The following is a 26,417-nucleotide window of genomic DNA, read 5'->3' as shown; positions in this document are numbered from 1 at the left end:
TACAAAAAACAGTATTAAAGCACAAAAGCAACTCCTTGGCTCATATGCTTAGAGAATGGTTCATACTCCACGCAAGCAATCTAAAAAATGGCTCACAATGTTTTAATTTAATAACACATATTCTCCATTCCAAGATTCTAGATAAGCATGTCTTACTTTCCATTTTATGGAAATACTTTCTGTATTTCCATATCAGGAAATCCATCACATACAGGAAAGAGAAATAATTAAATTATGCCCATTCGAATACTATAACAGGAGAGAAAAAGGAAGGAAAGAATAAAGAGAACTAACTACCCCTGAGGCAGCTTTACTAAGTGTTTCTCCTTTCAAATAAAGATTTGGAGATTGTCTGTTCTTTAACTAGCTGCTGCCCAAGCCAGTTATGGCAACTTAAAACTACAGTAATTACTATTTGTTCCATACCTATGCAAAGGACTCTTAATCGCCAGAAAATAGCATGGAGTTAATTTACACTGGGGGTTTGGGGTTAGTTGTGACTGGCAAGTATTTTCAGATTCACTGTGATTTGGTACAGGATTGAATAAATAATGAAGTGGGGGCTAATGTTGAAAAAAAGATGAAAAATGCAGGGCAGACAATGGCCTTTTGCCATTCAGGTCTCTTCCAGTAACCTCTGGGACAGCAGACCCCAAAGTAAGATAGATGTATTCCACTTGGAATAACCTTGTTATGGCTAGTTTGGAAGTAATAAGCTATAATGGATTTCTTATAAAAAAACTTTTCTGAGAAGATTTTTCTTTATACATTAATTTGGGACACAGATCAGATGTTTGCTCTTACAGGTCATAATAAATGTTTCTAGTCACTCCTGAAGCTCACCCTCCTATCAACATAATATCCTGAAAAATATGGGGGGGGTGTCTGTGTTTTGGGATTTCAAATAAAAACATGCAGAAACTGAAGTTATAAACAAAACTTATGCCCTTAATTCTTCATAGTTTGAAAGTTTAATTATTAGAAACAACACAAACATACCAGAGCTAAGATTTTTGTAGAACTGTTGGCTAGTTAAAACCTGGGTAAGAACCGATCTCATTGCACCTCCCATTTTGGTCAAGTCTTCCAGGAAGGAAACATGAGGCTCCAAAAGCTGAAGGATTTTATGAAGGTCTTTCTCTGATGGCAGATCAAGAGCTGAAAATCACATACGAAGAACTTTTGGTGTAGATGTAATATAATTTAGCCAAAACAGTGACAAGCAGAACAGTTACAACCACCACAAATTAAAGTAATTTATATATTCATAATGCTCTAAAATCCACACGTAAAAAATTTCAAACTATACCTGGTTTCATTTTCTGGAAGAGCTCAGCACAATGCTAGGTAACCCTTAAAAGATATTTAAGCATGCCAGCAGGTAACAAAATTAAATCACCTAGTCAGGCTGTGATTTTGTTAGGAAGAGAGGTACAAAATACAATGGCATAAACTACGGATAGCATTCATGTACTGTGTCTTCACAGACTGCAAAGCAAGAGGTAACAGCGTGGTTAAGATATGCTAGAGACACCATATTTGAAACATACCAGGTTCATTATATCCTTCTCTTAAGTGCTGAATCAGACTAAAGATGAACTGTGGAAGAACTAATTCTGACATCATCAACAAGTCTTTCGGAACACATGGAACATTTGAATTAGATTTAATCCGGTGTCTTTTACAAAACCTATAAAACAGATGAGAAAAATGTTAGCCAAGCACAGCTCAGCAGTGTTAACATATACTAAAAAAAGAATTCCTTTTTTCCATTTTTCAGAGAGAATATGCTTTTACATTAAAGGTGGTATGGAAATGGTATTCAGAAATTCCAGCTACTCTGTCCAAGCCCATTCTGATTCCGGGGCCAGAGAATCATAAAGCTGCCCATTTTTTTTCTGCTGCTCAAAATTCACATACGTAACATCCCAGTTTTTTCACATACATATCAGAAATAACACCCATAGAACAATTAGAAGGACACTGACTTTCCTTTCATGACATAATCAGAGGTTGGACTGATTTTTCAATGCCTTACTCAGATAATGACTTTAAAAATGTCTCTTGACAATAAAAACAACTTAAAAAGGCATAAGACTTTGCAGGATCAGTATGTACTTCAAACGTACAGCAACTAAGATTTACAAAATCCTTACAAAATTGTTTCATTTAAAAAGAAAAGAAAACATTTATTCTTTGGAAAATTCCTGCATGGTAGTAGCTGAGGCTTGGCTAATGTGCAGTGACATGATGTTGAGCCAAACCCCATTAGAGCAGACAGAATGATTTCCCACTCACTTAACATGAGCCTGACTCAAGAGACACTGAATACTTTTCAGCTCCCAAGCTATTTTTAGAAAGGACACGTAACAACATCAAAGAGTTATTTACCCACATCAAAAACAACACTAAACAAAGAATAGCCTAAAAATACATCACACAAGAATAAACTAGATTTTACTCATAATTTTTCAACACTAAAATTCAGAAAAAAATACAGCTTTGTTTGAATATGAGATCTGCTTTCCAAATTTATGTCATAGTTTCCAGAAGCAGCCTGCTACTTTCTAAAACTTAAGCCTTTCTTTTTTGAGGACCGTTGAAGAATCATCTTCAAGAAAAGAAGGAAATAGAAGAAAGCCACAAAGCAAGCACCTGAATCAAAAACAAATGGCAAAAATAAAAAAAGAAGATACAAGTCCTACAATTAAAACAGGAATTCAAAAGATTAAAAATAAAGAGCTTCTCTTTTGCTTTTGCACATTAGAAATCAGAGTGTTTATTAAGAAAAGGTACAGAAGGGCAGTACTAGTTGATTTGCTGTTTGTATCTACAACCAGTATATCCCTGGGAGGGAAAGAGCCTGACAAAAAGAGCTCAGTGATGACTGACAACTTTCTGTTAACTAAGGTCCAAATAAACAGTGCTCACTTTCACCTTCACTGAAGGCAAACATTCACTGAAGTTATGAAAAGTCATTCCATGCTCAAGTACGGAAAACAGCACAATTTGCAACTGCAGGGAATTCAAAGGAGCTTGTAAAAGTCATTCACTTTTTCCCTCTGGTCATCCACTTCTATCTTTTCCACATACAGAAACCTGAACTGCTATAAATCACAAATGTGGCTTCATCTATGCTAAAATACGGTATTCCCTATTTTTAAAGTAACTGCTTTCCCTTTCACCACTGTCCTTATAAGGAGGGATCAAAAGTAAATAAAGATCTAAGAGACACAAAAGGAAGGAATTACTACACAGTGCAGCCCAAAATCTGTTACAGCCCACCACCCCCCTGCAATATTTTACATGCTGTCAAAAGATGCTTTCACTGGTTAGGATCTCAAGCAAAGGAAGCCACTGTAACAAAACACAGGTAAAGTCATTTATATCGCAGCTTCTGCTAAGCCCAAGGCTTCCTCCCATGGGAAGTAAGCTCTGCTCCCCATGAAGTCTATGTCAACATGCCAGTTCTGAATCCATCACAACAGAATCCAAAGGGACCCAGAAGAATTGAGTGCAACTCTTAAGTGAATGCTGCCTACGGGAACCAAACCCATGACCTTGGCATTACTAACGCTGTGCTCTAAAAAACTGTGCTAATCTCAGGGTCATGGATTAATGATCCCCAAATTTACATATCCTGAAAATAAAAGTTATGACTATGTTGTCTCTTGAGAGTCTCAAGAAAGCATTATTGAATTATAAAGTGTGTTATTATTGCTATATTAACACAGATCCTGGAAGACCAATAAAAGAGCCAGATTCGATTCCCTGCAAAGAAAAGCTCTTTCGCTGTCATATGCATAACCCACAGCAGGTTTTAACAGGAAACAATTTCTAGTTACCAGGCCCTAAACCTTAAAGTAGGAACACCAATGTAATTTTACAAATGGCACCATATTCTGTATTTATGGTTCAAAGGCTACGGTGTTAAAGTAGTACAGTCCAGAATGACCCTAAGTTCCATTGCAGAGTGTTCTATTAATTCCCCTATAAACACTGACAAAAAGCCCAGACAATGATTTGGAAGATCTTCAGAGTTAGGACAACAGCTGTTTTAACTAAAGAAGAGACTGAACCCCAAGCTGTGCATAGGAAGAAACAAACTGAGATTTCTTTTACAGGCCGAAAGAGACACCTGAACAAACTCCTAAGCGGCTTACACAGTCACTGGACAAACAGCAGCCAAAGCTAGTCCATAATCAGTTCCTTATACACCTCTGAAAGAACATCCTTAGCACAGCCTCAGCTAAAAACTGTACATCTACATAAATGCACATTTCAAAATGCTTCTGAGACTATCAAAACAGGCAACAAAAAGGAGCATTGCCCAGATCTCTCCAGGTACCATCAAGCCCCAGAAATCCACTATTTGCAGCAGGTAAAAATCTCTAGCAGGGGGCAATGAAAGGTGGATATAATCTAGATAAGAAATATATTTTTTCTGAAGAAGCTCAAAAATAATGAGGGAGAAGAAGACTGACTAGGTAACTGACAGGTCACCTTGATCTAAGCTTTTTAACTTTATTTCAATATTGCAAAATACTTCTTCCAACAAGCCTGTAGTTCTTATCCAATCTTTTAGCAGTTCGTATTTCTTGTACTATATGCTCTTCAAATATTTTTACTACTATACTAGAATGATGTTTAAGAACGAGCATATCAGTGAGAATGTCAATTCAACAGACAGATATATTTAAGTCCTATGTGTCTGAAGGTCTAGTGTGGAAGTACTAAAATACAGATTCACATGAAGACAAAAACCATAAACTTTTTTTCCTTATTCTTTTCTCCGATTCAAAACTACATTCTGGTTTTGATTTTTCTATGTATTTTCCTACCTTTGAAATCACTTTTTCACAGAAAGGTAAGGCTAATTTTAGCAAAAGGAGAGAATAAACAGTAAACTTGCAATTAAAAAAAAAAATTAAGTTTAACAAAGAATCTTCTCCGCATGACTTCAAATAAAATTGACATTTTTTATGCGCATTAAAATCTTATCTGTGAAATGCGGAACATTGCTGACATCTACCTGAGTAAGCGATACCATTTGTTATAAACATAAGCAGCATTAAGATCTTCTGAACAACTTCAATGTCAACTTTCCAGATTTATTAAAAATGGAAATAGTAGGAAAGAATGGAATTATTCTAGTGTGAATTTCCTAAATGTATTTTAGAAACAGTTCAGGTAAAACAGCTCCTTCCCTTTACACTACAGTTTCACAACCTTGTCGAACCAGATCAGTCCTGCCACAACTCTGTCTTCAGCCCTCTTATTTGTTCTAGCACTAACACTTGACTGATCCTATGTTAAACCAGCTCAGAAGCTAAGCCAGCAGGAGTTATTTACTTGTAAGAATATATAAAAAAATTCACTGGGCCAGTTTAAATCCATCAAAACTCACAGACCAGTGTCCTTGGAAATCACACTGAAATCCCCAAATCATTTTACCATCATCCCCTTTCCTTGCTAACCTGACAGGGAGCAAAACGCAGAGAACAAAATAAACCAAATCCCCAAAGACCTGCAGGAAAATGCCATCCTGGCCAACCAGCACAACAAGTAAATACAATGCTCACTGTAGAGGCAATCCCATCACTGCAAAGGAGAGTTTTTAAACTCTGCAGTTATCACAGCAGCTGATAAATGCCTTCAGTACCAGCCAGACCACACCTTTAGAGCTTTTGAACATTTGATCAGTCCTTCATCCACTGCATCCTACAGTGTCTCAAGTTTCAGGTGCATTCCAGAAACTTGACATAAGTTCACATATACACAGCTGGACTATTTTTATCCTCAGTTTTCTCTCACTAATTTGTCTCCTGCCTCCCTGTGTTTAAAAGCCATTTGCTTTTAAACCGGATCATAAGACTGCCAAAAGAAAGCATGCCAATTCCACATTCTTAATAGTACTTAATAGCACAAGTATCTGACTCTGACAGAAGCTTTTAGGGATAAGGATCTGGGACCCAAGCAACAGAATCCAAATGAAAATGGCTGGAAATCAATTCTTAAGCAAAGAAAGTAAAGCTCTACTTGATTCTTCAATTCAGTAAGTCATACCTAAACTGAGTTCTTATTTAAAATATAATATACATTTCATACGTACATATATGATATAATATATATTCATATTGTATACCTCATAACTGACATCCTGTAATGTTTCATAAAGTATTCAAATGAAGTTTTATAAATACGAATTCAACACAAGTTTTTTAAGAAGCATGTGTTCTGTCTCCGTTGTAAAACTAACACACAAATACTATTCTTACATATACTGACCTACAAACTAGCTGCAAGATACAAAGTACTTTTTGAGTGCTACAATGGTTTCTGGGCTCTTACAAACACCTTTCATCATTTCTTATGCACTGTTTTTTTCCTGCTTCTGCAGTTCAAATATCAAACCAAATCTTAATTCAGAACAAAATAAAACTTGCATAATCAGGATTAGAAAATTATGTGGATGGAAAAGGGCTTTGATATATTGTTGGGTTGCTTTATGTAAATCCACTGTCCCTAATAATAACAAATGCAATGGTAACTCTGAAGAAATGCAGAGAAATAAACCTACTGTTCCTATTAAAATTAAGTTGCGCATGTTTCCCCACACACCCTAATAACTACATTTCATTAGTTAAATTCCTTTCACCTGCAAAACAGGCTTCTGAAAGCGAATCAATGCGGTACTCACTTCAAGACCCACAGAATGAGCACTCTTTCTGCTCTTTGCGAAAACTGCAAGCTACAGAGTTCATAGACAAAACTGAATACTTGCATTTCTGCTATTAGGGGCAAAGCCAACTGAAAAGATGTCGGTCTAACTCTTCTAACTAGAAAATTTCCAAAGCAGAGACAACAGAGTCAATAGTGGAGGACAATGAAACACAGCAGAGTAACTAATGCCTTCTCAAGGGAAAAAAAACCCACCTTTAAAGGACATCTTCTCAGGCTTTAAGCTTTCATGGCAAAGCTGACTGGCCAGATTAGGAGGCCAGAAATCAGAGACTGGACACTAAGAAGTTATTCCAATCCTTGCAGACCAGCAGGAAGAGAGGCAATAACTCACTAGAAGACCTCTTGGTGCTCAGCGCTACATTAAGTGAAGAAGCACACCAGTTCAAAGGAAAAGCAGACAAAGCTGCTCTGCAGAGCATTTCTAGTACTGTTAGTCCTCAGACAAAAACACCTTGTATAGTAGACAAAACTACAATGATTCTCATTAGTATACAAGTACCCATTATCAATCAGAAACAGTAGATTTGGCGGTTTCAATCATAAGGCCTTTCTTAAAGAAAAATTGAGTAAGAATGAGAAGAAATGGACTTCTGGGAGCTGAAGCAGAGCTGTGTTTGAAAGGACCAACAAAGTTGCTGAATTTGAGCATTGTGGTAGCCAAGAGAGCAACTCCAGAAAGTTTTGCAGCAGCACAATCTGCCGCTGCAGAAATATTCTTTAGAGAAAATGCGGATGCTCTGGAATAAAATTACTGCACGGTAATTGCATCTAAGTACAACTTACTTTTACCCAGTTTGATTGAAAAGCCTCAATCTACACACAATTTGAAATTATCTGCACAATGTCAGACGCAGAGCTAGATAGATAGCTTACAAATGTAATACTCAGTCTCTTTGGTGCAGGTTTTGCAAACCTCACAGTGATTGTAAAGTGAAGCCCTTACAAATTAAAAAAGGCTTCACTTATGCTATTAATGGAAATATTAAGATTCTTTCAGTTATCTTAATTCATCTATTTGCATGTATGAATGCAGTCTTAAACAGGAACTGCAGCCTTTTCAACTGAGAAAAGAAACTCCTCAAAGGACCAGTTAAATTTAATATTTCACTGTACTGAAGAAGGCATTGATAAGAATACACATTGATAAGAACACTGCTAAAAAGCAGTCTTTATCAAGGTTTACATGAAAAAGCACACAAGAAAAATATTTACATTTAAAATTCTTTCCCAGCATGGAGGGTAAGGTATCATCTTTTTTTTCTCCCTTCAACTATGAACTAAAGACAGAGAAATTAAGATATAATGTATGTTCTAAATCTGGATACTTAGTAATATTTACGATCTGATTTTGCAGAGTTCTTAGTCTTACACAGCATTCACAAACAGAATTACCAGCTGACTTCAGAAGCAGACCTGAAAGATAAGCAGATCAGCAAATAAAATATCTGGTCCTGAGCCCTCCACAGAGCCACGGGAGTCTGCCTTGCCCTCAACCTTCCCAAAGAATTGTAAGTTCATGCCCGTTCTCCCTCACCAGCTGCTTCTGGAGTCCCATCAATTATCTACCTTGAAGTACATGGACAGTAGATCTACTTAAAAGAACAAAAATCAAGTTTTCAAAATAGAGTTAAAAAAAACATTTTCTGGCGAACAAAATTCTCCCAAGAGAATTTAAACAGGTCAAACATATAGCATGTAGTATTTTGACCCAAATACTTCATATGACAAACTTCTAAAGAGACCACACAGTGGTAGACAAATGTAAAAGCAACCTTCATTTCTTCATGATTTGGGTAAGATGTGTGGATTTTAATAACAGGTATCAAGTTAAGCTTTGGCCAGGCCTCCAACAGACAAGGTGTATATACAAGTAATTTGCAGTTTTCTTAGTATTTATGAGTTTCATGCCAGAGCTATTAGCAGTGCAGGCACTGTGCAGACACAAAGAGGTGCATCCTGAAGAAGGCAGGAGTTCATTTAGTCCTTGCTACTGTAATAGCCATTTGGGTATCTCTATTAATTCAATGCAAAGAAAATTCACTGTTTTCAAAGCTTAGTCCCAGAATCCTCTACAGAGGAAGACACCTAAGATACCATTATTTAAAACCACCTGCAGCTATCAGATACCATTCCAGGATTTTTTAAAAATATAGAATTCCTGATACTGTACAAGTGATAAGGAAGTATTGCCTGAAATCTGAATCAACCTATATGGTCATTAAGAAAGACCTAAGAAACAACAGTTCTTTAGGAATGTGTTCCCTAAACATACTCCAAAATCACATTTGTTTCATTGCTAACAGATCCATTGACAGCTCCATGTAGATCAGATACATACCAGACAAGTAGTAAATTTGGGCAGATGATAGGTCCAAAAAAGGTATAAAAGCAGCTTTAGAATTTGGTGGAATCAAAGTAAAGGAACTGAAAAGCAACACTGGTTAGCCCAAATCTAAACAAGACTGTTTCAGAGAGCCCTATAACACAGCTCTTCTTAAACTGAATATATAACAAGGCAAATTACAAAGCAATAGACAAGGGATACAATAAATTAGCCAAATTTCAGGCAAGGCAAGATACATAGCAGTCATATCTTGTGAGGTCAGCCTTCACAGTACTGCTGTGTTCGTCAATCAGACTGGTCCTATCAGCAAACCTTTGGGGTAAAACCAGCATTTAAGTTTGTTCAGTATTAATACAGCAATAGTTCAGGCTTCTAAATATTTATAGTTATATATATTGATATGTTTCCACATCTTACTGATGACTTTGAAACAACTACACATTATTCCAGAGGCATGTATAAAGTAACAATGCATTTAGTAGGTCACAGCTCTAAAGGTAGTAATACAAAACTAGCACTTGGAATACATCTCAGCAACTAATTTAGAGGCTGATGTAGTCCTAATTAGAGATATTCTTAAAAGAAATCAAGTCAGGCAGGTTTGAGAGCTGACTGACATGACAGACTTAATCAACATGTTAATCTGCAATGTCTCTTGCTTTCCAAGGATAAGGCCTAGCACGAAGCTCTGTGTAAACTACTCGGTGTTACTGTGGAATCCTAAGCAGCAATACATTATCTCGAGCTTTATGTCAGGGGGAGGCATGAAGGAGGACAGAGGAAATCAATTACTTATAAATGCATGGTAGCTTCAAATTCTGTCGTCCTGTGAATCCCAGTATGAATTCCTGTATTTTGTACATGGATGAACATGGTGGAGGTTTTGTTCTGCAGTCACATCCATCATACGTAACCATGGATTTATCCAGACTCTCACACTAAGCTAACAGCCACTACAGCTCAGACTTCTCTGCAGCCCCTTCTTGGTAGCCCAAAGGACTTTAGAGGTAGAAAAGCTGCGTGGAGTTGACAGAGACCCTACAAAACACCATTTGTACCAACTCAACAATCCTGAACACACAGGCGTTTTTATGTGGTTTCATAAAACTCAGAGACTAAACTAAAGTTGGCTACTTGTAGGCTCTCAGCCTGTTGATAAAAGCACCTGTTTCACCAGCCTCTTAAAGAAAGTTCCAAAAGAGCAGCCTTATATCTCTGAGGCTGCATTACCAAACCTAGCCTAGGTCCTGGAGAGCTGAAAATTTCTTGGTAATCGTTAAACAAGACAACTGACAGAGTTACACTGGAAGAGACAACCTTGAAGCAACAACATGCTACATATATGCTAAACAGGTGATTTACTGTTGCAAGACACTCCATAAAATAACCACGTAATCCACTTTGTGCCGGAAAAAAAAATGATTGCCTGTATATCCCAAAACGCAGCCACAAGCAGACCCGACATCTTTGATCTTAAGGGAATCCCAGAGCTACAACCCAAGATGGTAAAAGAGACCTTTCCTAAGAAACATGCACAGAATGCATCCAAAGATAACTAGTAATAATAGCTTTCTCAAGAGCGAGCTTCCTCTTTTATGGTCAGTTAATTTGTTAAAATTTTCACAAGTCTAGAATATGAAAAAGTTCCTCTACTCTTACTTAGGCACAGAATGTAAAAGAAATAGAATATAAACTTCTATAGCTCCCAATCTCTGAAGCATGTCTGAAAATGAATAAAAGGAAGGACAGACTTTTATGGGGACAGAATGGCAAAGGTCATCAAAATTAGGTATCTACCATCCAGTATGTAACAAAAACATTAAATAATCCTTGCTGGGTACAAACATTTCAAAACACTGAAAAAATCAGAGTAATTTCTAAATAAATTAAGGCAGAAAAACCCAAGCAGTTTAGAAACTAAGAATATACTTCTCATACTCGCCAGCAAGAGGAGGCAAAGAGAATTGTCCAGCCTCTTCATAAGGGGATCACAGTAGACCCAACAGATACATTTGTCTCCAAGAGACACATAATGATGAAAAAAAGGAAAACAGAGAGTTCTGATCTACTGTGCAATTCATACAGGATCTCTATGAAAGCTACACTGACTCACACTCTAAGACACAGAGCCAAATGGAAAGGTAAGCAGGGATCAGTAGAGACAGAGCCGCAGGCTAAAGCACCTGAAGGTGCTTTTGAGCAGAAAGCATAAACCACCAATCTGTGAGAGTTACCCCTCTTACAGGATTTTTTACTCGATACAGAAATAGCCCACTGCTGCAAGTGGAAAAGGATAACACCTTAATCCCTTTGATGTAAGTCATAAGAGAAGGCAACACTTTGTCAGTGGAGCCACTGGTTGCCATAACTACCAAGAAATACACAAAAAACGTTACTGCAAAAGCCTATTAAACTAAATTCTTAACCTGGCTTTCCACCTTTCAGGATATGCAACCCTTGATGGAGGTATTACTCCTGTTGTACTGTAATGCAGCACTAAAACATCTGCGTCCCACATGATTAATTTAACAAGTAAGTCAACACACAGACATTCTCTGAAACAGGACACGGCAGCTGGCAATAGCCAAAGTGTTGAGGCTATCTCTAGTATATCAGGTCATTGTCTTCAGATTTAGAGGGGAATCAGAACAAGATAGCCACAGAACAAGATGGAACTCAGCAGTAACAGATTACTGACTAGTTCTACTCTTAGAATAACCAAATGGCATATTGCTTTCCTCAAGCTTATTTCATAAACTATCAGTTGCATTACAATACAAGACCATCTACCAACCAAAAACTCCAGTCTGAATTTTCCCCTGTCCAACTGCTTGGGGTTTTCTTTTAATCCAACAGATGAAGTCATTTGAACTATGAGCATATGTCTACTCAAAATGCTTTAGAACCAAAGATTTCTGCCTCTTCAGATCATTATTTATTTCCTCTGAAGGACTTGCTAAATTTCATTTGCAAATAGCTAGATACCATATCAAAGCCAATACATCAGGACACTTCCTGACATATCAATGGATTTTAAAGTCTATTCAACCTTGCCACAGGTAGAATTTTTATTACTTTCACAAGCAGCTACATTTACAAACTTGAATATTTTCTAAAATCTACATTACATTCTAGCAGATCAGACAAACTGCAATTAACTTAAACATCAAAAACACTGAAATCTGCATGGAAATCAAAAGGTTCAAAACTATGACAATCTGATTTTTCTAAAACAAATGAGAATTACACAAGGTTCCTAAAGCAAATCAAGGTACCTAAGGCAAATCAGTATCCATCTATTATGCTATATTACAGCTTCTTTTTATAAAGGCACCAGAAATAAAAAACTAACACTCTGGTATCCCTATAAAGCAAATTATATATCTAATTAGTACTACAAGATTAGCACACACCCATCCTCATACTCTAGGGCAAACCGTCTCTAGATTTACATCAGCCATCCTAAACGCAATGAAAAGATATTCCAGATTCTAAACTGGAGAGGTTTCCTTTATAGCAGATCAGTTATCTAAGACTTCACAAGAAATATTTTTTGAGCTGCATCAAATAAATAATGATATGAATTGAAATGAAATGAAAATGGAGACCAGATAACAAGAACAGAAACAAAAGAATGTTACCGTAATATTCATATACATGCATCTACACAAAATTTTATCTGAGCAGACAGATGGTAGCTAAAGTTTGTAAGCAGGCTCCACATTTGATTCCCTTGCTATTAATAGAAGCCTAGGCTGTAGTGGCCAAGGTTATATCAGGCTAGACACACTCCAGTTTCCTAAGTCCACCATGAAGGCCGCCTAACTCTGACATGAAAAGCATTACCTTTCAAACTCTGCAGTTGATTTGGATACATAAAGTTAAAGCCCTATCTAGACATGCTGCATTGTAGCAATTCAACTCAATAGGTAAGACTCCGTGGGTTTGTACACATTAATGTTTTTTACATGGTTTAAGCTTAATTTGCTTTGTCTTGCACGGCAAACAAAGTTTCTAGTTCACCGAATTGCAATGGCTTAACATCAGCTCTTATCTACATAGCAGAAGTGACCGTATGTTAAATGCAGACACCCCATATGCTGTCATGCACTGTCCTCCTTATATGCTCAAGAGGACTGGAAAATCTACTGCTCAACGCCGAGTGCTGGTTCTGAACAAATAGTATGCAACTCTTCACCTTTAGTGACCAAAACTCCTGAGGGAACCTACCTCACAAACAAGACAATTTACTCTCACATCTTACCATTCAAAGTAATAAGTAGGGTACACAGAAATGAAAAGATTGTTACTCCCTTGGGGTTTGCATCTGCTCACGTTGCAAATTTAACAGCATTTTTTATTTCTTCTTTATTAAACCAGTTTTCCTCAAGAAGAAAACTGTTTAAGAAAAAACAACTGTGAAAGCTATACAGTCTGGGATGAGAGCAGCATCACAAGTAATTTTAATATTCACCCCAAAGAAATTCAATCTGTCTGTGCTCTGTTAAAATCCTGCCACTAAGAGGAGCCCTAAGTCTATTCCACAGTGGAAGAAGTAGTATCAATTTTTATTCCTACTACTCAAGATCAAGGGAAACTCTTACTTCAATGATGCTGAGGAAAGCAGAATCACCACAAGTTGAAGAAGAATGGATAAAGAAAGAATCACTTCAGCAGTAGCAACGTGAAACCACTGAAGATTACAGAAGACAAAAGGAGGGGGAAAATTCCACCACTGGAAGAAGTCTACCAATAAGAAAAGAGTCCACCAAAAAAGAATGAATAAATGAAGATATGCAAGAGAAAGAAAAGGTGAGAAAAGTGTAAGAAACAAAAACTGAAGCCGCTTCAAGGCCTACAGCAGGAGAACGGTGATTACAGACACAAAGAACTGGAGTAAAGGCAACAACATTCAAGAAACAGAAAAAGCAGAATTAATGAAATCTCTAAGTAGGAATACAAAAAGAGAGGGAACGGTAGGGTGCTAAGTGAATGATACAGAATTATAGACTACAAATTTGCAAAAACAAGAAAAGAACCAAGGAAAATGTTATAAAATTTCTCTATGTTCCTACTGTTTTCTGCTAGGTATGCCACAACTTAAAATTCAACAGCATACCATCTCATCCAGGCTAAGACAGTCAAGACAGACTATTCCAGAAGGCTTGCCAGAAGAGACTCCTCATTCAAGCACTCCAAACTGTCATCTAGAGAAGCCTTTAGCTAGCTGGTGAATCAACAGGAGGAACACAAGGAGCTCCAAAAGACATTCAGTTGTAAAATTTGAAGTTTGCTGGCTAGTTATCACCTTCATTCAGTAACTGGTTGACTGATCTTTCCCTTCACCATTTAGCGCATATGAGAACAAAGGAGGGTTTAATGAGGTGCCCGATTCCTCTTCTTCTGACCAGGCACTTCAGTCTTACCTTCAGTAGGTCAGAATACAAAAAACTTCCACAAAACCCTGCCCTCTTGTATCCATCCAGGCGTTACCACATTCCTCAATTTAAAGCTAAGGCGGCAAAATGAACTGGAGACCGGGAAATCACACAAAAATGGCCCCCTCTTACTCAATCTGTTCACTTTGGCTTATCTGCTCACATGCTGTCCCAAAGTATTTTGCCTTCACAGCTAGCTGTGTTAGGCCAAGGCTGCTAGCTGGAAGCTGACAGGTACTGCCTCCCGTGCACTCTGCCTTATCAGCTTCCCTGAAGGCTGGCACTCGGTGCAAGGACAACAAACACTCGCACGAGCGTCCTAAAAGAGGCACGCACACATCAACAAAGCCACCCTGCCGAACCCCGGCCGACTCCTCGCCCGCCCCCCGGTCCGAGCCGCAGCCAGGGATGGATGCAGGCGGCCCGGGAGGCGGCAGGGGCCTCGCTCGCTGCCCTCCCTCAGGGCGGCTGCGGGCCGGGGCCGCGCTCCCGGGCACGGCTCCGCCGCCCGCGGGGCCGCCCCCGCCGGCAGGTGCCCGCCCGCCCCGCCGCGGCCGCCCCGCGCTCACCCGGCCTCCCGCATGACGTTGCTGTCGCCGCAGTCGCAGGCGCCCCCCGCCTGGCTCCGGAACATGTTGTAGTCGTGCCCGGCGTGCTCGCCCTGGTGGAAGCACTCGGCGCACAGGCTCATGCAAGGCGAGATCCCGCACGTCCGGCACCGGTAGGCCACGAAGTTGGCGGTCCAAACCAGGCCGCACAGCGTGGCCGGGTCGTAGGCCCGCACGGCTTGCACGAAGCTGTCCCAGGGCTCCCCGCCCGACAGCAGGCAGCGGCACCATTCCAGCGCCTCGCCCGCCGCCTCGCCGCCGCCCGGGCCCGCCGCCGGGGCCAGCACCTTCTCCAGCAGCGCCCGCAGGTCCGCCGCCGCCGCGCCGCTCTCGCCGCCCAGCTCCGCCTTCAGCCGCGCCGCCGTCGCCCGCTTGTCCCTGCTGCCGGCGCCGGCCCCCGCCATGACGGGACGCCGAGGGGCCGTTACGGCCGCGCCGGGCTCCGGAGCCGCGATCCCTCCGCCGCCCTCGCTCCCCGCCCCGCGGCGCCGCCCTCTCGCGATAGCCGCGGCACCGGCGCCCTGCCCGCCGCCCGCGCCCCCCTCCCGACACCGCCTCTCCCCTCCCCTGACACCACCCTCCTCTTCCTCCGCCCCTGCCCTCCCGCCGCCCTCCCAGCGCGCAGGTGCGCGCCCCGCGCCGCCGCCGCGCGAAATGTCGCCTCCCGCCGGCCCGAAACTTCACGTTCGTCCCGGGGTCCCGGCAGCCGCGGGGAGCGTGGAGGGCGCACCTGAGCCGGCCGGCGGCCCCGACGGCGGCGGAGCTCGCTTGTTACCGAGCCGTGTCTACAGTGAAGCTGCTGCCCGTGTATGCTGGCCACGAGGGTCCCGCCGGGCTGAGGTGGTGGCGGCTTTGAGGGCAGGAGCAACAGCGGGGAATGTGAGAGGCGTCTCTGAGGCTTCGGGCCGGCGGTTCTGCACTCGCTGCCATCGAGCGGCCCCGCTGGGGGTGCAGAGCAGCGCCGGGCTCCGGCGGCAGCATCGCACCCCGGGCTGTCCGCAGCGCCGCGCCCCGAGGCACCGGCGTGCGGCTCCCACCGGGAGAGAACGCATGTGGATGCGAGTTATCGTGTTTCACACACCGATCGGCGGCTTTAAACCTCGATAAGCAGATTTTCAACTGTGCAATGGAAAACTTTATACGAAAAAAAATCTATTCCTAAACGAGAGTAACCTTCTACCCGACAGCTACGGGCACCAAAGGCAGCTGCCTCTCTTCTGGCTTTGCCTGCGTTTCCTATGGCTGCCCGCCTGCTGGCGGCTTGTGTCGCAGGTGAATGTTACTCTTCTCTCAACGACCGCTTTTCCCAGCGCACCGGCAAAATTCCAGATCCTTGTTCTGTCCCTAAGGGCACTCGGGAGCGGGATCACCAAGAAAGCCCGGCCTGCCAGGTGTGTCCTTCGGCGCTCTCTCGGGCACCGCGCAGCGCTGACACGTAAGGCCGCAATAAAAATGCCTCGTGTTTATAAGACAGGAGCCCAAAGCTCGCACTTGTTAACGACACACGGAGAAGTTCCCTGGCGCTTGGTTCCCGCAGGTGCCCATCGGCCCGGGAAGGGGCGGGGCGGCGCGTCGGAAGTGCGCGGCGGCGCTCGGAGCGGCCGGGCCCGGCCCCTCGGCCCGGCCGAGCTGCGGGCAGCGGGCGCGGTACCCAGCGGGGCGGGCGCTGCGCGGCCAGCGGAACGTGTAGGTGCTGGCGGTCGCTGGGGCTCGGTTCCTGCCCCGCTTAGGGCTGGGCGGCGGGCGGGCCCCGGCGGTAGAAGCGGAGCCCGGGGCCTGAGCTGCGGGAGCCGGTGAGGAGAGCGGCTGCCGCCGCCCGGGCCCGCGCTCCTTCCCCAGCATCCGTGCGCCGCCAGCTGCGTCCCGGGAAACGGCAGCGTGAAAACACCGGGGAGGTGCTGAACAGTACCGGGGGATTTTAAGTATGAAATAATTTAAGACCATGTGTAGTTTGTTTGTATTGTTGTAACTGATTATGCATTATTTTCTTTAGTGTAACCAAAAGCATGAAGAAATTAAAGCTTAAAGAACTGGAAAGCTGCCTTCAACAAGTTGATACCTTTGAAAGTCCAAAACTACTCCTTGAACAGTATCCAACAAGACCTCATATTGCAGGTAGAGGTGACCTACGCCACTGTCCTCTTTCACTAGTTCATCAGCACTTTTTGAATTAAAAGTTTTTTCTACTGCATTGTCTCCTTTGAAGGCTTTGCACTAAACGTAAAGAAGGTATACCCTACAGGAATGTGTACAGTAGTATTCTAGTAATGTCCAATTAAATAAATTAATCTAATGTTGTGATAGAAGCAGTCTTAATCTGTAACTGTGGAATTACGCTCTTTTCCATATTTTATATCCTTCTGTTGTTTTTTCCCCCAAAAGGTTTAGAGGCATACTTTTTCCACAAGCAATACTCAGAGCTCTCTCTCTCTCTACCAAAGATCCAGAGTCTGTAACTCGTAAAAATGTTTTTGACTCTTCACATATAAATGAAAAAGAGAATTACAGGCAGTGAGAACATCAGTTTAACTAAAGGGGGTTTCTAATGCAAAATGAAGAGTTTCCTGAAGGCAGAAAGCTTTTCTTGATTAATCACGTACATATTTGGCATAACTGACCTGTTTTGTTTGGACTTTTTTCCCCCCAGCATGTATGCTTTATACAATACACAATACTTTTGATGATATTGAAAACAAAACAGTTGCAGATTTAGGATGTGGTTGTGGCATGCTCAGCATTGGAAGTGCAATGTTAGGAGCAGGGTAAGTATTTAATATTAAGTTCTCCTTATATTTTTTCCTGGCATAGAAAAGTAGAAAGTAAGATTTAAACATAGCAATGCTGAACTAAAGCATTTCAGGTTTATAATCAGGCTGTTTACCAAGTTTTGACCATCAGTAGCCATTCATACTGTGAAAGCGATGAACAACTGTCATGAATTTGGAAGTAATTTGCTTTCCCCATAAGTATTGAATGAACACACAAAACTTCTTTAACAAAATTTAGATTAATACTTGAGAAAGGGCAACAGAAGTACTTGAATTTTTATCAGCACTGAATTGATAATGTATGCTTGTTACATTTCGTAGATAAAACAAGTTGTGTGCACAGATCCCTTACCATAGAATTTAAACGCCATTTTAGTTTGTAGTAGACTAATACACTTTTCTTTTTTAATAGATTCTGTGTGGGGTTTGACATAGATGCAGATGCACTGGAAATATTTAATAGCAATACTGAAGACTTTGAGCTCACAAATATCAACATGGTTCAGTGTGACGTCTGTTCTTTATCTGACAGCATGTCAGATACTTTTGACACAGTTATTATGAACCCTCCATTCGGTACCAAGCATAACAAAGGTTAGTAATTGTAAAACTGTTAGAAATTACTACAAACAGAACAGCAAGGGAAATGCTTTCGATCATCTCCCTTCTTTATTAGTTACATATTCTAATTACTTAATGTTTTGTTGATCTGGAATCAGCTTCCTAAGATGAACAACTTCAACATTGTAATTGAAATAAACAATACTAGATATTTCATATCCCTATCGTTTTTATTAAAAGCAATTGAGTATGTTTTAGAAATACTTTTGTACCTTAATGTATTCAGTGGTGTTTCTCAAGTAGCTATTATTCCAGAAAAAATTAAGCAGATCTTTGATCTTCCATTTAACAAGTCTAATAATCTCATCATTCTTTTAGGAATTGATATGATTTTCCTGAAAACTGCTCTACAAATGGCAAAAACAGCTGTATATTCCCTTCACAAAACTTCAACACGGCAGGTAAGTTCTTCATTTTAGTAGAGCAAGAACTAACTAGACAACAAAATAGTTGGCTATATAGATATCTTTAGCTTCATTGATATGCTCACTACTTTGTGGGCTGTGTTTAGGGTAAATACTAATTATGTCAAATAACTGCAGTCTCACATACATCAAGAAAACTATGTGATCTAATGATTTGGTCTAAATATCAAAAGCACAGGAGATTTATGAAGTACAGAGGTGTAGATGTTTATAATTATAAACAAGATAATTTTAAAAGCTCATTTCTACACTATCTACTATTGTAGCACATTCAAAAGAAAGCAGCAGAATGGGAAGTGAAGATGGAAGTCTTAGCAGGTAATAATTTATTGTTAATAGGAAAAAAAAATGCAAAAACATTTTGTTTTGGGATTTTGTCTCTAACATTACCAGCCAGTCATAACAGCCTGAGATAAATTTAAGTGTGATTTAACACATAAATGACACAGGTCTTTCTTCTTTTAGATTTTTTTTTTTTTTTTTTTTTTTTTTTTTTTTTTTTTTTTTTTTTTTTTGCTACCTGGCTAGAATACAAACTGGCACATTTTGTGTAGAATTAGGTTTGTTCCTGGACTAGATTTTGTCTTCAAGCAGAAGTTACCTCTCTTCCTGCTTCAAAGGGAGTGTTACTGAAAAAGCAAAGCACAGGTCAGTTCTCACAAACAAAAAAGCATCCTGTCCTTAGTCACTTAAATATTTTTGACAGTTGAGTATCTTCCCAGTTCTTCAGTACCACTAACCAGCTGCTTTTTACAGTCATAGAACTTGAGATCTGAAGTTGCACCAAGTGCTTGAAACACAACTGCATTTCAGCCATCCACTTAAGTGTCTGATGGTGACAGCTTCAATGTTTAATCATCCAGTGCAGAGATAACACAGGCATGACAGGCCACAACACATGCAGGCATTAGAAACATGGCTGTAGGGGTTAAGTGGCTGATTTTCATCCAAGTCTAACATATTCTTTATATTGTTCACAGAACTTAGGTTTGACTTACCAGCCTCATACAAGTTCCATAAGAAGAAATCAGTAAGTATAAAACCTAACATAACTGAGAAAACATTTGAGGTAAATAAATTCTCCTTGAATTTGATTAAGTTTTAGGGCCATATGTACTGGATGAAGAAGGCTCACAGCATTCAGCCATGTCATTGCTGCTACAGTTTGTAGCTGAACAGGGGAAAGAATCATGGTAATGCCAGTCAAAGCTATACAGATTAAAGCCAGCACTGCAGTTAGGTGAGATAAAGCTAAGGGTAGCCTCCTTGACTCAGCTCCTGAGGGCTCTTGGCTCAACCCTGGCTGCAGCTTAGACTTGGAGTGAATGAAGTGCTGAAGGCCCCAGTACCAGGGATGTCAAGAGCAGTAGCATTATGTCAGAACCAGCCTGGGGGCAGCAGGAGGAACTCATGCACTTCATCCCACTGTTGAAGGATACAGCCAAGACCCTACAGTAGGGCAGTAAGCCCACAGCACGTTCCTGGCTACTAAATGCTGGCCTGGAAGCAATGTATCCCCATCCCTTCCCAGAAGGGAAGCAGAGGGGACTGAGCAAGAGTTGAAGACTGTTAGGTATCACACGCAGCAAAGAACAGAAGCTTTAATCAGCTGGTGACTATGCTTTTGGTGACTTGAACTTAAAATTATTTAAGTCTCCTTATCTTTGCTACTTCACAGTTGAAACATTGTACTATATTAACCAGGCTCCAGTAGAAAGCAGTTTTAAGTTCTGAGTTTATTGCCAGATGCTGTTAAACATAACCACAAGATTACAAAGTCCAAAACCTTTTACATTTGAATGAGATGCCAGAAAAATTGAGAAGATCCAACAGTATAAACAAAACTATAAATAGAAAAGGTTTCCAGGGTTTTATGTTAAGAGTAAGCATGCTTCTTAAACAAAAAAAAGCTGTGACCCAATAAAATTAAGCTTTTCTTTAATTGTAGGTTGACATTGAAGTGGATTTCATTAGATTTTCTGCCACAAAAGTCCTGAACTGAAGCATGTCCTTAAAACCTATTGAAAATGGAACAATAAAACCACTATTTTTTTTAAATTCTTTTGAGTATTACTGATTGCCATCTCCATTTTCTGTTTTCAACTGTTTTGGTGCAGGTTCTTCCTTTTCTGTTTCCTCTAGTGGTCTCTTCTTGGGACTTGCTGGTTCTGCAAGATTGAATATGTAGTCATTGAGGGTAAAGGAAAACTTTGCCTGAGATCTTTACAAAAAACCTGCACTCTTCCCACCCTGTAAGTTTGAGTCCCAGTTATGTACAGCCACAGCTACACTGCTTATTACTGCTACTAAAGCTTTCAGATGTTCTAAAATACCCCATCTAACTCCACAGCAGGAGGGCAGATAAGAAAATGAAGAATCTACCTGGAGTAGGTTAGGCTTTAGTTAAGCAGGTGCTCTAAGTAATGAACAGAAGCTTAACTCTTCTCTGCTCCAATCTATATACTGACAGGCCAAGCTATTAAATTTTCTCATATCCTTAAGGGAAAATAAAGCCATTCAAGAGCCTGAGTGTGTACAGCTGTGTAATGCTGCTGACAACACCATCTTTCATAATGTTTTAAACAGCCGTGCAGTATAGCCTTACCTACCTAGTAATTATCTTACTGTGCTTTTTGGACAGTTGTGGAAGGAACTGAGCACAAGACTCTTGAGACAGATACTGTCAGCAGGGCAGAAATGTTACAAAGCAGTGCCAAATCTGAAACACTAGTAAGAAACGTGGAGCTACTTTCTGTAGAAGTACTGAATAAGGCTGCACAGAATGACATACCTGTTTTAGTATCATTTTCACCATCTTCTTCATCATTCTCAAACTTTATTTTCTTGCCCTGAAACTGTATTTTTCCTTTTTGTCCACCCTGAGGTACCTTTCCCCCTCTTCCTTTTCCTTTAATTTTGCGCCCTGTGGAGATACAAGATCAGGAACTTTGTATAATTTCTCTTTTAATTGGCCAGCTGCAGAGACTACTTTACAGTTAAGGTCAGTATGTAGAATATATTTCACTAAGAGTGAATTTCATACATCAATTCTAGAACATTATAAAGGCTTAAATTAATAAGACAAGGGAGAACCTTTTGTTTTCTGTTTCAGCAATTCCTGCTGATCTTCCAAGATTTTTTTCAGAGCTTCTTTCTCTGCATCTCCTTCTAGCACTTCCCATGCAACATCCTTGTTCCGGAGCTGCAAGTTTCCGTTGTGTGCTGCCTTGGCTTTTTCCAGAGCTTCTTTGGCAATATCCTTAAACAGGATAATTCCCTTTAAAAGAAGAGTGGCAGTTTAATCTTACTGCAAAAACATTCAGCTAGAACGATGAATATATCCTGTAAAATGCCTCAGCAAATTTACTACTCTTGTATGATTACAGAACATGTCTAGACTGAAGCAAAGCCCTCAGACTGTGCTAATGAACACCCTCAGCTTTGACTTCATCAACTAACAAGGCTGGAACCTTTCTTTTGAAAGAAGGGAATAATTTAATTCTCTAAATATTTTGCAATTTCACAAGACAATAACTTACTTGATAACATAAAAGAACAAACATCTAATCATTCATTTTCAAACTTCAATACAGAGCTCCTAAAGTCCTTGTTTAAGATTACTGACCTCCTTTGCACCTCTAACAAAGTGTATCCACTTGATTTCTCCGTGACCAGAAAATACATCGTGGAGGTCTTCTCTGCACGTTTGGTCATCCAGATCACCAGAAAACTTCAAAAGACATCCTGTCTTTTCTTCCAGAGACTTCTAAATTAAATTAAAACCCCCCACATTATCACTGAAGAGTCAAGTTTGACAATTCATATTTCCCCCTCGATCCTATTAAACATGATAGGGATAAATAGGCAGTTAAGTTACAGTAATTCCAGCATTTTTCCTACATAACCTAGTTTTGCTGATGTCCCAAGTCTTGTACGGTGTATCCCCCCTCCTTTTTTTGAGTTTGCTTACTGTGATACACTTATATGGAACTGAGGACTTCTTTCCCATATGAATTTCACTCTTTAAATTTTACAAAACAGTTTTCTGAAGGCTAATAGGTTGAAAATTTATATAATACTGATGAAATCCTCAATGGATTCTTTAAATACCATAGAAGAACAATCATCTCAATGGTGCATTCAGGATCACTCTGAACAGGCAAACATGCCTAATAATGTAAATTCAGGACATGAGCCTTTAAAGGAAATTGTCTATTGAAAATAAGATTAAAACACCATGACAAAACAGCCTTACTGTAAGTTAGCTGGAAAAGCTGAAGTGACTTTCTAGAAAGTGCTCTATTACAGCATTTTAAACAGAATGTTCCATGTTAGCTTTATAAAATGTAGGTAATTTAAGAAAGCCATACCATTTCAGCATCTGCTGCTTGTTTCTGCTTTTCTTCTTTTTCCCTGCAAAAAAGTTAAATTAGTTATGAGTCAGTTCAAGCATGGTCAGGCAAGCAAAACACACTCTGATTGACAATGACTCACTGTTTAGCTCTTGCTTTCGCTTCTACTTTGTTTTGTTTCCTTTCTTCATTCTTCTTTGTACAATACTCCTCCCTTCAATAGAAAATAAGTTAATTTAAAATATTCTGTTATAATTAGTTTGTAAGACAGCGGTAGACATGAAACAGGTGAAATTATTTTTCCAAATTGAGATGCTAAGTCTCCAAAAGGTACATCTATCAATGCCTGTATAACAGCATGAAAAATTCACTTCTCAGCAGCCAAGCCAGGTTCTTGTGTAAATCCACCCCTGACCACTGCTAGTTCATGTATCGGTTAAGTGGACTTACTTGAAAAGTACTATCAGCTCTGTGTCTTTGTACTTTTGATTTGGTATCTCTGTGAACTTCTTAGCAGATTCAACACTATCAAAAACTGCAAATATGGAGCCCTGTTAAATGATAAGAGATATTGTTAGAGTAATTGAACAGAATGCTGTCCAGGAGGGATCCCTGCCCCAGGCCTAACTGCTCATCATCACCTTAAATGTCCTCTGCAATGTTCTCCTCATTTGAATATTTTCAACTGGACCTTTATCCTCAAGCCATTCTTTGATATCATCAAGAGTAGCATCTAGTGGAAAGCCTTTCTGCAAGACAGCAATGAACTTCAATTATATGCCACAAAGTGATTCTTAAAAGTTACAGCCTCTGTAGTACAAGTTCATTCAAGCTTTACTCTTGGACAGTTACCAGTTAAAGTCATGCAGGACAGCACAGTAAAGAAAAATTTACTTACAACATAAACAGATCTGTTTTTAATTGCAGCCTTATACTGGTCATTTAATTCAGGAAGGGGTTTATTTGGAGATCTTCTGATTTTAGTTTTGTCTTCATTTATTTCCATTAAACCAGTCTTGGATTTTCTTAGTGCTTCTACAATAACACCAAAATCTTTTGAAAGGCGACTTAACCTATTGAGTAAGCAAACAGATTATTACAAATACACAGGCAAAACTGAAGCCAGATGTTAAAAAAGCAATGGGGATTGTAAATGCACGTCAGGAACGCTTGGTTCCAAACAGAGATAGGTAGCTGAAAGTTACTCTTTTATACACATTAGTTGTATTTTGATTTACCTGTTGAATTTGATCATTACTTCTAAAGGTACCCAGCCATCATCTAGTTTGATCTGTTCCTTTAGAAACTTGTCTCTTGGTAGATTGTGATTGCCAAAATAGTACTGCAAAAAGGAAGGGGCAAGGGGAGGAAAGAGAGATGTGTCTTTGAATTTTCAGTCTTAAAAGTTTGTTTATGCCTTAACAGCTTACTACAACAGATTGAGACATACCAAAATCAATTAATCTGAACAACTGGGAATTCTGAAATTATTACTTCCTGCTTTAATCTGATACTTTGCCAAAAGTTAGCAGCAATCTGTAAGTTGTAAAAACAAAGCCACCAGAAACAAACCCCCACAAAAACCCAAACAAACCAACCCCACACCGAAACAGTGCTTCATCCAATGGAATCAATGAGGCAAAGATAGATTGCAATTTTGTTTAGGAAAGGGGCAAAGCTTATTCTGTTAACATGATAAGCATTAATCACCCTGATCATGCTCTGTGGAGTCAAAAGTCAAATCTGTCATCAGCAGATCCAGGTTGTACTCCTTATTTAAGGAGTACGTACACAAGAGTATTGTATTTGCACACTGCAAAATCATACACATAGACTGGAATTTCTATGTCTCATTCAAGAAAACACCATAAGATAATAAAAATCATCATTTTTATATTTAATTTTTGATTTTATTTAATTATGTTCTTATTTCAATCTTGTCTGGCATGGGAAGACATTTAAGTTCAAGACAGACAAGTAATTGGATTCTTTCCCTGACTAGCAGTCATCTAGCAAAGGTCAAATACTTGAAACATAAAATAAGTTGGATTATTTTCACCAATATCATGATGCTTTGAAAAGTCAGTTCAAGTTTTACAATGCTACCTCTTCACTAGTACATCTCAAACTCACATTACCAAAAGTCTAGTTTTGTCAAATATTTATATATAACAAATAAAATAATAGAGGCTGAGGAATCTCCACATTTTGTTTGTTTGTGTTACATAAATAATGGTTCCATATGGTAATGGGCATGCATATGCAGCTACACTCTTGTCCTTCAGGAAAGCAGTTTTGGGCTTTTCAAAGCCCATTTAAAGCAATGGGCTCAGGTTTTTTGTTGTAGGGTAACCCTCCAAGCCAAGAGAGACAAAGAGTTAATCCAAAGTAGGCATATAAATTTAGTTGTAATTTGTAGCAATAGATCACAAAGCAGTAAATCAGAATAGCAAGTTATGCAATGTGCTAGTATTTTGACCAGCAGAGATTCTCAAGGAGGACTTTTTCCCCACAAAATTTAAGGAACACAGAAATAATGCACTCTCCTCCTATTTGCACAGGTGGAATAATATTCTCCAGCAAACATGGTAGTAAATTGTCTAATGGTTCACTTGCTATAGCACCTAAAATGCTAGCAAATTAAACCTTTTCTCTTTTGAAATGGTGTTCTTACAAGCAACTCTAGACAAGTAGAGCTTCCAACTTAAACCACAGTTATGACTATCCTAAAGTATTAAATACCTGTTACAGACTTCGGACATTTTTAAAGAGTCCAGCTCCCAATAAAGTTGACTTCCAGTTAGCCAAGCCCCTGCCACTGAATGCCCCCAAACCACCTCAGTCCAGATCCCAAACTATAAACTGAACTTACCTCAATTTGCTGACAGATTTTGCTTTCCAAGATAGACATGTTTTCACCATTTCCGTTTTCAGCCATTTTCACCAGCTATTTTGAAGAGAATACAGAGCAAAACACTAAGTTTTGAATAGTACTTTCTACAGACTTACACTGATGGAGCATTGTGTTTCACTGCAGCCTCATCTAAATCAGGTAACAGCCAAGTTCATTAGCCATACATTTATGCCTGTGAAGCAACTATTAACATGACTGCAGAA

General features: G+C 39.9%; 3 protein-coding genes across 17 annotated transcripts in view; 1 reads left to right on the top strand and 2 right to left on the bottom strand.

The window, feature by feature from the left end:
- Positions 1 to 15,538, bottom strand: part of UBR3 (ubiquitin protein ligase E3 component n-recognin 3) — a 103,952-nt gene extending 88,414 nt beyond the window's left edge. For all 8 annotated transcript variants that reach the window (XM_058421267.1, XM_058421268.1, XM_058421269.1 and 5 more), the window contains exons 1-3: positions 15,096 to 15,538; positions 1,551 to 1,690; positions 1,000 to 1,158 (exon numbers count right to left, since the gene is read on the bottom strand). In XM_058421267.1, coding sequence (XP_058277250.1) covers positions 1,000 to 1,158; positions 1,551 to 1,690; positions 15,096 to 15,538 — 742 coding nt within the window. The remainder of the gene's footprint in view (positions 1 to 999; positions 1,159 to 1,550; positions 1,691 to 15,095) is intronic.
- Positions 15,539 to 16,550: 1,012 nt separating this feature from the next.
- Positions 16,551 to 21,006, top strand: METTL5 (methyltransferase 5, N6-adenosine). Of its 4 annotated transcripts, none has more exons than XM_058421277.1 (8): positions 16,551 to 16,569; positions 17,128 to 17,249; positions 17,782 to 17,896; positions 18,315 to 18,496; positions 18,842 to 18,924; positions 19,215 to 19,266; positions 19,929 to 19,978; positions 20,897 to 21,006. In XM_058421277.1, exons 2-8 carry the CDS (start codon positions 17,141 to 17,143, stop codon positions 20,948 to 20,950), a joined length of 645 nt encoding a protein of 214 aa, XP_058277260.1. In that variant the 5' UTR covers positions 16,551 to 16,569; positions 17,128 to 17,140; the 3' UTR covers positions 20,951 to 21,006. The 4 variants fall into 4 exon arrangements, with proteins under 4 accessions (XP_058277260.1, XP_039924862.1, XP_039924861.1 ...); XM_040068928.2 differs by lacking the exon at positions 16,551 to 16,569 and adding an exon at positions 16,742 to 16,820; XM_040068927.2 differs by lacking the exon at positions 16,551 to 16,569 and adding an exon at positions 16,868 to 17,029.
- Positions 20,666 to 26,417, bottom strand: part of SSB (small RNA binding exonuclease protection factor La) — a 30,828-nt gene continuing 25,076 nt past the window's right edge. For all 5 annotated transcript variants that reach the window (XM_040068925.2, XM_058421276.1, XM_040068923.2 and 2 more), the window contains 11 exons: positions 26,173 to 26,247; positions 24,539 to 24,642; positions 24,199 to 24,373; positions 23,942 to 24,049; positions 23,751 to 23,851; positions 23,443 to 23,514; positions 23,319 to 23,361; positions 22,574 to 22,714; positions 22,042 to 22,225; positions 21,740 to 21,871; positions 20,666 to 21,116 (listed from right to left, as the gene is read on the bottom strand). In XM_040068925.2, the coding sequence (XP_039924859.1) occupies positions 21,019 to 21,116; positions 21,740 to 21,871; positions 22,042 to 22,225; positions 22,574 to 22,714; positions 23,319 to 23,361; positions 23,443 to 23,514; positions 23,751 to 23,851; positions 23,942 to 24,049; positions 24,199 to 24,373; positions 24,539 to 24,642; positions 26,173 to 26,238 (1,224 nt within the window). In that variant the 5' untranslated portion in view covers positions 26,239 to 26,247 and the 3' untranslated portion in view covers positions 20,666 to 21,018. The remainder of the gene's footprint in view (positions 21,117 to 21,739; positions 21,872 to 22,041; positions 22,226 to 22,573; positions 22,715 to 23,318; positions 23,362 to 23,442; positions 23,515 to 23,750; positions 23,852 to 23,941; positions 24,050 to 24,198; positions 24,374 to 24,538; positions 24,643 to 26,172; positions 26,248 to 26,417) is intronic.

Source organism: Hirundo rustica, chromosome 7, assembly GCF_015227805.2.
Source record: "Hirundo rustica isolate bHirRus1 chromosome 7, bHirRus1.pri.v3, whole genome shotgun sequence".
NCBI lineage: Eukaryota > Metazoa > Chordata > Aves > Passeriformes > Hirundinidae > Hirundo > Hirundo rustica.
The sequence above is the reverse complement of the archived record's forward strand: the minus strand, read 5'-3'. Positions and strand labels throughout refer to the sequence as shown.